This window comes from Poromitra crassiceps, assembly GCF_964638095.1.
Source record: "Poromitra crassiceps genome assembly, chromosome: 6".
NCBI classification, from domain to species: Eukaryota; Metazoa; Chordata; class Actinopteri; order Beryciformes; family Melamphaidae; genus Poromitra; species Poromitra crassiceps.
The window spans coordinates 62,484,361-62,498,095 of record NC_139627.1 but is presented as its reverse complement, the minus strand read 5'-3'; the positions used below and the strand labels follow the sequence as shown (position 1 = coordinate 62,498,095).

The 13,735-nt window shown below is 45.4% G+C and overlaps 1 protein-coding gene across 1 annotated transcript in view; it reads right to left on the bottom strand.

Moving 5' to 3' along the window:
- Nucleotides 1-13,735, bottom strand: part of itga4 (integrin alpha 4) — a gene marked incomplete at its 5' end in the record, with an annotated part of 155,792 nt that overhangs the window by 51,539 nt on the left and 90,518 nt on the right. The window contains one exon of the mRNA XM_083638333.1: nt 2,536-2,690. Within this exon, the coding sequence (XP_083494459.1) occupies nt 2,536-2,690 (155 nt within the window). The remainder of the gene's footprint in view (nt 1-2,535; nt 2,691-13,735) is intronic.

The following is a 13,735-nucleotide window of genomic DNA, read 5'->3' as shown; positions in this document are numbered from 1 at the left end:
TGCAGCCGGCTCGCGTCACTTTAACAATAGTTACATGGGAGTCAATGGCAGTTGAGTAGTTTGCCACTGAATGACCAAATTGATATAACTTTCAACCATTTTGAGCAACGCTGTTTCCATACAGGCCACCAGCGTTGGCTAGTTGTTGATATTTATAAAGATTTTGTAGCTCTCATATAACATTTTTCTTGATGCGGTGAGCAAACTGTCATGGCGTCGTTTTCCGGTAAAGAAATTCCAACGTTTCCTGTCTGAGCCGTCTGAGCACAGCCAAAGAGTATAGTGAGACAAGAGGTGACGATTTTCACCTTTATTTCTTGGTTTTTCCAAGCAGCATGCCGTTCTGCCAGAAATCTGGGGGTTAGTCGTGCTTTAAATACAGATGTTTCAGATTTAACCAGATAAAAACATATATGATATATAAGATAGATGGCTGTACATTCCTTCATACTATATATACATATTTGTTGACTTGTGCATACCTTTCTTTCTTTCTTCTCTGTATGTGAGTATTATGAGAGCAAAGCAAACCAGAGCCAAATTCCTTTTATGTGTACATACTTGGCCAATAAAGCTGATTCTGATTCTAATCATATCAGTCACTGATGATGTAATCAGTGACATCATCACTGAACTATAGCCTTTCATCAGTGACATCATCACTGAACTATAGCCTTGTGTGTGTGTGTGTGTGTGTGTGTGTGTGAGAGTGAATTTATGACATCACTGATGATGTCACAATGCCTATGTATGACATTACTGATGACATCAGTCACTGATGATGCATTGTGTATGACATGCATTGTGTATGACATCAGTCACTGATGAGGCATTGTGTATTACTGCACTATCTTTTGTGAAATACATTTCAGTGGTATAAAAATAATTCCCCAAATTTTCAGCCGTATCCGACCTGGGGTGTGGGCTTGAGATGGTTTCCAGGACTTTCCAGGTGGTTACAGGACTTTCCAGGTGGTTGGACTGTACAACCTGCCCATGACCTTCCCCAGATCATAACACCCCGCCATGCAAATCTTCAGCCCAATCCGACCTGGGGTGTGGGTGTGACGTGGTTTCCAGGTGGTTTCCAGGATTCCAGGTGGTTCAAGGACTGGGCAACCTGCCCATGACCTTCTCCAGATCATAACCCACCCCAAATTCCCAGCCCAATCTCAGCTGGAGTGTAGGAGTGAGGGGTTTTCCAGGACTTTCCAGGAGGGAGTCATATTTAATGTGAGAGTGAGACCCACTGTTTCAGGAGTAATTCATCAGAATTTGACCTTAAAATTGTATTTCAAACAAAAACGCACTATCTAGGCCAGGAAACCTTTGATTTGTTATTTATTGGTCATATACTAAAACAGTGATTCCCAAAGTGTGGGCCGTGGCTCACTGGTGGGCCGTGGAGGTACTGCAGGTGGGCCACAAGTGGTCTGCCAAGACTCCCGATTTGCGTGGGAAATGAAATGGCCGTCTATGAAGCTAGAAGACCTAAAGCATCCATTGGTATCAAGCGAAGCCTGTCATGGAACGCTCCAAAGAGGCAAAATGTTAGTGAAATCTCGTCAAAAAAAAAAAAAAAGTTTTGACGGTGGGACGTGGATCAAACCCTTTTACATCTCCTATAAAAATATGGGAGCTATTGAACGTGTATAACCTATTTTACCGACCCACTAAGTGGCGACAGTGCTCTCCAGACGAGAGAAAGCCAAGCAAAAACAGCAGCGTGAGGAAGCCATTCTCATGAAAATGGATTGGCGAAAACGCTTTCGCTTTCGCGCTGGGAGCTGGCGGTGGGGCATTCCAAAAATAGATTCTGGGTGCAACACACTTTGAAACACCAGCAGAAAGCCCAGAATCGCACGCAGCTTCATTCCAGCTGAGCTCACAACCGAAAACCCAGAGACGAACGAGCCCCATCCAGACTCGCCCAAAGAGCGGCCGCCAGCAGCCAAGCAGCACAGACAGCAGAAACTCGCTTGTGACAAACCCGCTGCAGAGCCACGGAGGGAGGAGGAGAACACACACGGAGGGAGGAGTTTGAAGGAGAGGGGGGTGGGGGTGGTGTTATGGAGGAAATTACTGTTCAGAACTATTGTTTAGATGTCTGATGTGTTACTGATGCCAAAAATAAATAGTTAAAGTGACTGTTCTATCGAATTTCACAAAAAGGCATTTATCTCAACTTTCCTTTTCAGACGCTGAAACCATGCTGTATTCAACTGCTAATGCCTACATAACTACTAACTCTACAAACTAACTCTTTTAGACAGAGAAAGCACACATTCTATTAGTTCTTTTGAGATATTTTGTGTTCACAAATTCCTAGCAGAAAATAATCCTCTGCTCTTGAAAGATGAGCCAGAATCCTCAAAAAAACCCTTGGCAGAAGCTACCTACAGTAAAAAAAAAACTGTTGGCAGTGAATGTGTTAAGTGGGAACCCCTGTACTAGTACATATAGCAAGATAGATGCATCATAAGCTGTTAAAATATATTTTTCAGAAAATCACACAAACTGGTTTGACCTCCCTACCTATAGCTCCTCTGTACTGTCTGGAGCGGACGCTGAAGCAGACAGTAACGTTGATGCAGGTGGCTGGAGATCCCTGGTCACGGCAGAGCGCCACCCGGTGATTAATCTGCTCAGGCAGCACCAGAGATGCCTCGACTCGGACCACTGGACGGGTCCTACAGACACAGAGAGACAGGGAGGAAGGAGTGATGTAATGGGTACTCTTGAACACTGATTCCCTGGTTTAATTGATCCAGCCGTTCATGTCATTGAGCTCGTTTGAGTTGCATCAACAAGCCGAACACCCCCGACTGCACAATCACTGCTGCTTTTCTTCTTCTACATTTTGTTTAACGGCTGTTGGTAAACAAATTAAAATGTGCATTTAGCACCACCCACACTGACTGCTCAAATGTCCCCCACCTTCATATTACATATTTTTACAGCAGTACAGGTGGTATTTATGTAAAATCTTCACTTGAAGTTTCTACACTTCACTGCGGGTTTGTGATGCACCTGTGTTGAACCTGTGTTGAGCACCTGCAGCACCTCGCTCCAAAGCTCTCACAAGAGTCCCATGGCTCACACAGTCGGAGCAAGTCGGACAACTTTTCTAACCATCATACAATGGGCCAAACAAGTCGCTGGTCGAATCTGCGCAGAACGAGCCTACAGGTGTGTAGTCAACTGTGATTCTCTTGAGTAAAGTGAGAAACATGCTTCAACATGAGCCTCAACTTGGGACGTACATAATCCAACATCAGCTCAGACACACACATGCACACACGCAGTTGCGCCGGCAGCCGTAATCCTGTACGTACCGTGTGTGTGTGTGTGTGTACCTTATATATATATATATATATGTGTGTGTGTGTGTGTGTTTGTGTTTATACTGTATATATAGCCTATGTATGTATATTTATGTGAAATGTTACATGTATTTCATATTATGTGAAAAACACATGTATACATGTGTTTAAGAGGTTCGTTCTAGCACCTTCAAGATAAATGTCCCCTATTTTAGACGTGTGCATGCTCATTGGTTGTTTGAAGTCACATGGTCTGTAGTTTGCGTGTTCATTGGTTGTTTGAAGTCACATGGTTTGTTAGGTACATGTTAAAAGCAGCCATGCCTTCAACAGCAGGAGTCAAGACCTCTTTTGATCTCGCTCCATCTGCCTGTGTTCCTTGGAGAAGCTTTGTCTGTGAGCGTTGGTGCACCGGCTGCACGTGCAGTGGCCAGATTATTTTTTATTTTATGTTGACATATAAACGATAGTTGATGAGGGCCGGCTCACCCTACAGGCGAAGCAGCCTCCTGCCTGGGGCGCCAGTTCGGCTAGGGCGCGCTGTAGCCCTCACAAAACAACAACAAACAAACAAAAAACACTGGTGTGCGCCCAGGCGCCCCCTCCCCCTGCTGAAAAAACCAGCATAGACCAGCATGAATTTCTTGCTGGTCTATGCTGGTTTATGCTGGTTAGTGCTGGTCTGATGCTGGTCTATGCTGGTTAGTGCTGGTCTGATGCTGGTGGACCAGCATTACCTTGCTGGTCCACCAGCTAACGCTTGCTGGTGAAGCTGGTAAACTACCATGGCCTTGCTGGTGAAGTTGCTGGACCAGCATGGTGAAGCTGGTGGACCAGCATGGTGAAGCTGGTGGACCAGCATGGTGAAGCTGGTGAAGCTGGTGGACCAGCATGGTCATGCTGATGAAGCTGGTGGACCAGCATGGTGAAGCAGGTGGACCAGCATGGTGAAGCTGGTGAAGCTGGTGGACCTGCATGGTGAAGCGGGTGGACCAGCATGGTGAAGCTGGTGAAGCTGGTGGACCTGCATGGTGAAGCTGGTGGACCAGCATGGTCATGCTGATGAAGCTGGTGGACCAGCATGGTGAAGCGGGTGGACCAGCATGGTGAAGCTGGTGGACCAGCATGGACATGCTGATGAAGCTGGTGGACCAGCATGGTAAAGCTGGTGAAGTTGCTGGACCAGCATGGTGAAGCTGGTGGACCAACATGGTTGTGCTGGGGATTGCTTGACCAGCATGGTCATGCTGGTGGAGGAGATTGTGAAGTGCTCCACAATGGAAATGACCTCCTCTGTACCCCTGCTGGTCCATGGCATGGATTTAATTTTAACTTTCGTGTCCAGGCCAAGCCTAGGTCCCTTTTTGGGGTGTTTTACAAAAGTTAATTGTGTTAGTGTGTGTTAGATAAGCAAATGAAAATGTAATTAATGTAATGAGAATATAATTAGGCCTATCAAAATCTTGGGGACAATTTTTGCCCCTTGATCATGTTTTTTTGGTGCATTCTGAGATTTATTAGAGCATATTTGGCCTTGCCCCTGGCTAATTTCCTACACTGGATCATACCATGAAAACATACAGTAAGGGGTAGACATCACCTTTTCTGTCATCATGTTTGGTTCAGGAGATTTGATGCAAAAATAATTAGATTATAGTGGAAAGTAAAATGGCTGCCATGGCAACCATGAGGAAAACATCTAAAAGCAAAAGTTTTATTGGATGGGGGACCCTGGCACAAAATTGGGGGTCTGTGGTCTAGTTTAGGGGACCTTGATGTGAAAAAGTTTGGGAAACAATCTGGCCCATCACCCATCCCCTATGGGTTATAGGGTGGGTTATATTAGCCTGGGTAAACCCAGCCTCCACATGACCTGCTCTCAGACCTGCTCTCAGTCACTACGAGAGCAGAGCAGGTCTGAGAGCAGGTCACGTGGAGGCTGGGTTTACCCAGGCTAGGGTTATATGCCTTCTTTTTTATATTTTGTATCGTCTTCTGGCCTCCATTGACAGCTTGCCAGATAAAATAAATGGTACAGGGCCAAGTTATAACATAAGCAACAAATAACGCAACACACAAGAAAAAAGTTTTAACCATGCCCAACAAAACACCTTACAGGGTAACAGGCTAATATAACACAATACAAGAGGCTAATGCAATTCTATATCAAGCATAGTCCTTTAAAATAACATTACACATGAATGTATTATTATTATTATTATTATTATTACCTTTATTGTTATTGTTATTATTATTATTATTATTATTATTATTATTATTGTTGTTGTTGTTGTTGTTGTTGTCATTATTATTACTATTATTACTTTCAAGCTATGTTATGTTTTCTACTGTAACAGAGGCTTTAATTAATATAAACTCTAGGTGGCCATGGGTCAGACTCATTTCTGAGGCCAGTTTTCCCATATAGAGGGTATGCACGTGATGCCACAGGCAGAAGTCACTGCATGGTCACGCCCACTGAGTGACAGCAAGACTGATTTTGAATGCAGTAATCAGCCTAGATTAATGACACCTGCTGCTCCAAACAACAGAGAACCTGCTGAATGTTAACTTTTGCCCATAGGTTTTAGGTTTTGCCAGTCCCGATTGAGGGGGCATGTTCCAGTGGGAAAGTGACGTCCGTGCTGCATACCCTCCATTCAATTGGAACTATTTTATGGAACTGAGTATCACTACGCCTCTGATATGCTGCGCGAGACCATCTCCAAACTTTCGCGCGGCTGGACCTGTCTGCACCATTTGTCAATTGTCAGTACAGCACTCACTGCTCCGGTCTTCAACGAACCGGCGGCTTGAAGCAGATTATTTGTGGAGGTGAGTGAAGTAGGCTTAACTTGTGTGTTATTTACTACGACAGAAAGAGGTTATTCACGTTAGTCAATTACTTGTAAGAAGGAGAGGGGCCGCTGAGTATGGAAGCTGAGGGGGGAACACTTTTTTACCGTGATAGATCGCTGCTCTCACCTTCAGCTCTGTGTGTATGTGTGTGTGTGTGTGTGTGTGTGTGTGCGTGTGCGTGCGTGCGTGCGCGCGCTTGTGGTGGCGTTATGGCTGGGTGATAATTCTATATTGTAACAGGCTAGTATTTTGGTTTAGTATTTAGTTTAGTATTTTGGTTCAGCTGTCAATCAAATCTTCATTACAGGATCATTTTCTCTTCCAAATGAAGGCGAAAATGGCGCCTAGTGCCTGTCATCTGGCAGAGTTTCTAGCCCATAAACTAACTACTAACTTGAGCAATTATGCAAACTAAATCAAACGGTAATGTCTAAGAATGCAAAGAAATGTAACTGGCTCGTTAAAACACGCATTCCAGGAATATTATTTACATTTATAACGATAATGGCGCGCGCCTCCGAGCCTGACAGCCTCCCTGGCTGTCAGGGGTCGTCTCTCGGAGATTCCAGGCGGGCGGGCAGCACCTATGAATCGGATTGTCCGCTCTCCCCGCACGAAGCAGCTGGCTCCCTGGTACTCTGCGGATCCCACTCGTGTAGCATGACAACAGGCTGAATCCCACTTGATTTGCGGGTAGAACACGCCAGGATTGGCCAATCCCAAAGCCAGTCCTCAGAATTGTCAAATCAAATCATCGACACGTATATGGTCCGCCTCTCAATTCGTTTTCAGTGTCTGACGCTCGCGCTGGTGCATTCCGTTCCGGTTCACTTCGACTTTAATGGTGGAGCTGATTTAATTACTGTATAAATATGAAAACAGGGGGAAAGCTCTACCTTACCTGGTATTTGTGATGTGTAAAGTAAAGCTAGAGAAACTGACCCAGACCTTTTTCGTTGGGTTTCACTTTTCAATTGTGCAAATATTACAGTCACTAAACTGTTTCCCTGTAATGCTCTGTAGATCTTGGATGTAACCATATTGAGATTTCCATCTCTTTTTCAAGTGGGCCCTGCTCGCACTCACACACACATTAAGGGGTTAAGGGCCTTGCTCAAGGGCACCTCAGTGGTGGTAATGAGGGAGGGGCAAGTGCTGCTTTTCACACATGCTTTTCTAATTGACACTGTCTCTTTGTCTATATACTGTGTGTGTGCAGGTTTTCGATGAGATATCATACATTGAGGGAGAAACGGCCAGTGGAGGACACACATTAATCTGTTAAGTAAGTTGAGAACTTTTCTTTTCTCCAAAAACCTATTCCTGTGGTCCTCTAGGCCTACTTGCTTTTTATCCTTTCTGGAAAGGATTTTATTTTATTTTATTTTATTTTTATTTTTTGTGTGTGCTTTGAGCACCACAACATGGCCGGTGTCTCCAAAACTCAGCAACTCACACCAAAACGATCTAGATGGACATATCCTGTGGGTGGCTGTAGTTTTAATTAAAGGTGACTGGCTTGTTAAATAAATGATTTGTGCACATAGCTGATGCCATGATCCCATGGAACCTAATGCATGTGTCACTGCATTTGGACTCTTATTTACCAAATTGTAATGTGTCTGGAATGGATGAGCTGTTTTACCAGGTTCCAAGGTGGATCAGAAAGGTGCGATTTAACGCCCCCACTTACAGTATCTGACTTATCAACTTCAAGATGAATTTTAAAATGTGTTGGGAACTTGGGACCAATCGGGCTGTGAGCCAGAAAGGTCTTTGTACAGCTAGACCCTGGGCAGACAGTACAGTGAAATAATTTTTAAAGTAGCTCATGCGTCACTTTTGTGTAGCACTTTTTCAAATGGCAGTTGAAATATTGACCAAAGAACAGTGTTACTCTGCCACTAATTTATCTCTGTTTGCTTTTCAGTTTGATAGAAAGAATGGCTCCAGAACCAAAACCTGGGTGAAGCAGATGTGGAAGCTCGAGTGGGGAAGCCTGGATGCTACATCACAGAGAAAATAATGGACATAAACAAACAAGCAAAGAATAGCACTTGAAGGGACACTCCACCGAAAAACAATGCTGATATATTTTGCACATAATCTCACACATATCCAAAAACTGTAAACCATTTTGCAGGCATTCATTTAGTTTGACAGTTATTGAGAGTTGATTTAAGTTGTGATTTGTGAATGACATCACTGGTCCACGACTGAACTCAAATCAACTCTCAATAACTGAAATTAATTAATTACGGTAAATGAATGCCTGCAAAACATTGTTTTTTTCCATAAAGTTTTTAGGATTGTGAGATTTTGTGCAAAATAAATCTGCATTGTTTTTCAGTGGAATTCTCTACTTCTGATTTGACTTAAGGCCTTTGCTCCTCAAGGGAGCATAGGCTATTGACAAAATGTCGGTGGTTGGCGGTTCTTCCCTGTTCTCCCCAATTGAGCCTGCTCCCAGACATTTCTGCCTGCACACCTCTTCTCCAGCTGTTCCTGGGGTGACCTCTTTTCTTGTCGGGTGATGTTGCCTGTTTGTTGTGTTATTGTTAATTAGTCAGTAGTTTTATTATTTAATTGAGTTTAATTGTAATGAGTCTTTAATTGCCTTCAGCACATTAATTGAGTTGAGTCACACTTTTACTTTTAATACTTTTGACATAAAGACAGGTACAGGCTGACTCTTCAGGTGCACTGCTGTATGTGCGGTTCTCTCTCCCACTCCCTCTCTGTGTTGCTTTTATTTAATAAATAATTATATTGTTATGTAAACCTGAAATAGTCTTCATTTAACTAGTTCAAGAAAGATTACTTTTGTGATGTTTATCTGGTCTGACTACTCTCAGCATGGGGTGCTGGTTAACAAGCATTCAACCATAGACCAGCATGTTGTGTTTTGACACCAGAATAGCTGGTGTATGCTGGTCACACCAGCACACCAGCATAGGTGTACTGGTGTATGCTTCCCATGCTGGTCACAAGACCAGCATATGTGACCAGCATCCCATGCTGGTCACACCACCAGCATACCAGCATCATCGCATGCTGGTCACACCACCAGCATACCAGCATCATTGCATGCTGGTCACACCACCAGCATCCCATGCTGGTCACACCACCAGCATCCCATGCTGGTCACACCACCAGCATCCCATGCTGGGATGCTGGTACACCAGCATAACTTGTTGTGTTTTCAAAACACAACAAATTTACCAGCATCCCAGCATGTGATGCTGGGATGCTGGTACACCAGCATAAAAAGCTATGCTGGTGCATGCTGGTTTTTTCAGCAGGGCTTTTCCCGCACGCTGCATACAGGACATGGTTGTTTGTCCGTTGCACTGTAGGAGAGAGCAGAGCAAGGAACTAACCATTCTACACTAAAACGGATATTAGTGTGAGGGGTATACAGTACATTAGAACACGGCTCTCTTGAATACTCGATTCTGATTGGTCAATCAACAAGATTCACCGGTCATTATTTCTCGACAACCGACCGCTGCTCTGCCACACCTGGATTAATCAGTTGATAAGAGCCTTTTGTCAGCAAACACTACTAATTAGGCCAATCAGTTGCAGCTGTGGTGTCTTGTGTGCCAATTACGAATGAAACCGCTTTGTCGTTGAAAACGCTATTAAAAAATCTATTTGAATAATTATTTTTGTCAGATTATTGAATGATTTAGTTGTAGGCCGTGTTCTAAGCGGGATAATGTATAGTGAGCCGGTGATTACTGGAAATAATGACCTTCAGGTGAATGATTAAGCCCTCCGCTGCGCGTCGGGCTCAATCATTCACCTGTCGGTCATTATTTCGCCAGTAATCACCGGCTCACAATATATTATCCCTTACGTATATACCACTCTCATAACATGTGTGTATCACTTAGGTGTCGAGTCATAGTCTATTTTTTTATTTGTCTTTATTGAATGTTCCAAAACAGCATGTTTAACTAAGAATAGGGTAATGATTATTTCCACTCACCACTTATTTAATGTGGTTACTTTACTTTGTGGTCAAAGGTTAGGAAGGAACAATGTATGCTGGGGGATATGCAAATGTGTTTGTCCAATGGGTCCAATGGCATTGCTCTCTGTCAGAACTTGCTTGGATGTCTTGATGTTGGTTTAGTAGCAAAAGTAAACACAAAGTTAATAGCAGCATTCACTATAGACTCTTTAGTGAATACTTTCCACAAAAGCATGAACAATGAAGAAAACCAGAAGGAATACAGTTCCACTTTTACCAAATAAACCAAAATTGATGTTCTGCGACAAGTTATATGGCTATCATATCTACTAGCCTCTTCATTTTGCTCTCAGAGTGCACCAGATTAATGCATTTTACTTTAAAATTTCTTTGTCCAGGGGGAGCAGAGCCCCCGCTAGATACCCCCCAGTCGGAATCCTATTACCTTCTTGGTGGTGCAACCCCTGTTTGGAAAGCCTAGAATTGCCTATGTCTGTGAGTAGTGGTTCATCTATGTTAAAATAAATAATTTGCTTATATTTCTGCTCATATTTCATTGTATTTCATCTCATAGTCACATTTGTATAATTTTCAGTTTCACACTATGACAACTTGACCACAAGGAAGTGCTGTGTCTTCAATAAACTGACGTACAAGTGCACGTTGATAACCCCTTTATCCTCCTTCATCATTTAATCTACGTAGTGCTACTTCAGTCAAGTCCAGAGTGTTTAGCTGTCCGGTGATGTGTGCCTCGCTACGCGCTCAGGTGCTAGTTAGCTGTCTGGTGATGTGTGCCTCGCTACGCGCTCAGGTGCTAGTTAGCTGTCTGGTGATGTGTGCCTCGCTACGCGCTCAGGTGCTAGTTAGCTGTCCGGTGATGTGTGCCTCGCTACGCACTCAGGTGCTAGTTAGCTGTCTGGTGATGTGTGCCTCGCTACGCGCTCAGGTGCTAGTTAGCTGTCTGGTGATGTGTGCCTCGCTACGCACTCAGGTGCTAGTTAGCGGTCTGGTGATGTGTGCCTCGCTATGCGCTCAGGTGCTAGTTAGCTGTCTGGTGATGTGTGCCTCGCTACGCGCTCAGGTGCTAGTTAGCTGTCTGGTGATGTGTGCCTCGCTACGCGCTCAGGTGCTAGTTAGCTGTCTGGTGATGTGTGCCTCGCTACGCGCTCAGGTGCTAGTTAGCTGTCTGGTGATGTGTGCCTCGCTACGCGCTCAGGTGCTAGTTAACTGTCTGGTGATGTGTGCCTCGCTACGCGCTCAGGTGCTAGTTAGCTGTCTGGTGATGTGTGCCTTGCTACGCGCTCAGGTGCTAGTTAGCTGTTTAATGATGTGTGCCTCGCTACGCGCTCAGGTGCTAGTTAGCTGTTTAATAATGTGTGCCTCGCTACGCGCTCAGGTGCTAGTTAGCTGTCTGGTGATGTGTGCCTCGCTACATGCTCAGGTGCTAGTTAGCTGTTTAATGATGTGTGCCTCGCTACATGCTCAGGTGCTAGTTAGCTGTTTAATAATGTGTGCCTCGCTACGCGCTCAGGTGCTAGTTAGCTGTTTAATGATGTCTGCCCGGCTACATGCTCAGGTGCTAGTTAGCTGTCTGATGATGTGTGCCTCACTATGTGCTCAGGTGCTAGTTAGCTGTTTAATGATGTGTGCCTCGCTACGTCCTCAGGTGCTAGTTAGCTGTCTGATGATGTGTGCCTCGCTACGTGCTCAGGTGCTAGTTAGCTGTTTAATGATGCCTGCCCGGCTACATGCTCAGGTGCTAGTTAGCTGTCTGATGATGTGTGCCTCGCTACGTGCTCAGGTGCTAGTTAGCTGTCTGATGATGTGTGCCTCGCTACGTGCTCAGGTGCTAGTTAGCTGTTTAATGATGTCTGCCTGGCTACATGCTCAGGTGCTAGTTAGCTGTTTAATGATGTGTGCCTCGCTACGCGCTCAGGTGCTAGTTAGCTGTTTAATGATGTCTGCCCGGCTACATGCTCAGGTGCTAGTTAGCTGTCTGATGATGTGTGCCTCGCTACGTGCTAAGGTGCTAGTTAGCTGTCTGATGATGTGTGCCTCGCTACGTGCTCAGGTGCTAATTAGCTGTCTGATGATGTGTGCCTCGCTACGTGCTCAGGTGCTAGTTAGCTGTTTAATGATGTGTGCCTCGCTACGCGCTCAGGTGCTAGTTAGCTGTTTAATGATGTGTGCCTGGCTACATGCTCAGGTGCTAGTTAGCTGTTTAATGATGTCTGCCCGGCTACATGCTCAGGTGCTAGTTAGCTGTCTGATGATGTGTGCCTCGCTACGTGCTCAGGTGCTAGTTAGCTGTCTGATGATGTGTGCCTCGCTACGTGCTCAGGTGCTAGTTAGCTGTTTAATGATGTCTGCCCGGCTACATGCTCAGGTGCTAGTTAGCTGTCTGATGATGTGTGCCTCGCTACGTGCTCAGGTGCTAGTTAGCTGTTTAATGATGTCTGCCTGGCTACATGCTCAGGTGCTAGTTAGCTGTCTGATGATGTGTGCCTCGCTACGTGCTCAGGTGCTAGTTAGCTGTCTGATGATGTGTGCCTCGCTACGTGCTCAGGTGCTAGTTAGCTGTTTAATGATGTCTGCCTGGCTACATGCTCAGGTGCTAGTTAGCTGTCTGATGATGTGTGCCTCGCTACGCGCTCAGGTGCTAGTTAGCTGTTTAATGATGTGTGCCTGGCTACATGCTCAGGTGCTAGTTAGCTGTTTAATGATGTCTGCCCGGCTACATGCTCAGGTGCTAGTTAGCTGTCTGATGATGTGTGCCTCGCTACGTGCTCAGGTGCTAGTTAGCTGTCTGATGATGTGTGCCTCGCTACGTGCTCAGGTGCTAGTTAGCTGTTTAATGATGTCTGCCCGGCTACATGCTCAGGTGCTAGTTAGCTGTTTAATGATGTGTGCCTCGCTACGTGCTCAGGTGCTAGTTAGCTGTCTGATGATGTGTGCCTCGCTACGTGCTCAGGTGCTAGTTAGCTGTTTAATGATGTCTGCCCCGCTACGTCCTCAGGTGCTAGTTAGCTGTCTGATGATGTGTGCCTCGCTGCGCGCTCAGGTGATACTTAGCTGTCTGGTGCAGCATGCCTCGCTACGCGCTCAGGTGCTACTGTAGTTAGCTGTCTGGTGATGTGTGCCTCGCTACGCACTCAGGTGCTAGTTAGCTGTCTGGTGATGTGTGCCTCGCTACGCACTCAGGTGCTAGTTAGCGGTCTGGTGATGTGTGCCTCGCTACGCACTCAGGTGCTAGTTAGCTGTCTGGTGATGTGTGCCTTGCTACGCACTCAGGTGCTAGTTAGCGGTCTGGTGATGTGTGCCTTGCTACGCACTCAGGTGCTAGTTAGCGGTCTGGTGATGTGTGCCTTGCTACGCACTCAGGTGCTAGTTAGCGGCCTGGTGATGTGTGCCTTGCTACGCACTCAGGTGCTAGTTAGCGGTCTGGTGATGTGTGCCTTGCTACGCACTCAGGTGCTAGTTAGCGGTCTGGTGATGTGTGCCTCGCTACGCACTCAGGTGCTAGTTAGCGGCCTGGTGATGTGTGCCTTGCTACGCACTCAGGTGCTAGTTA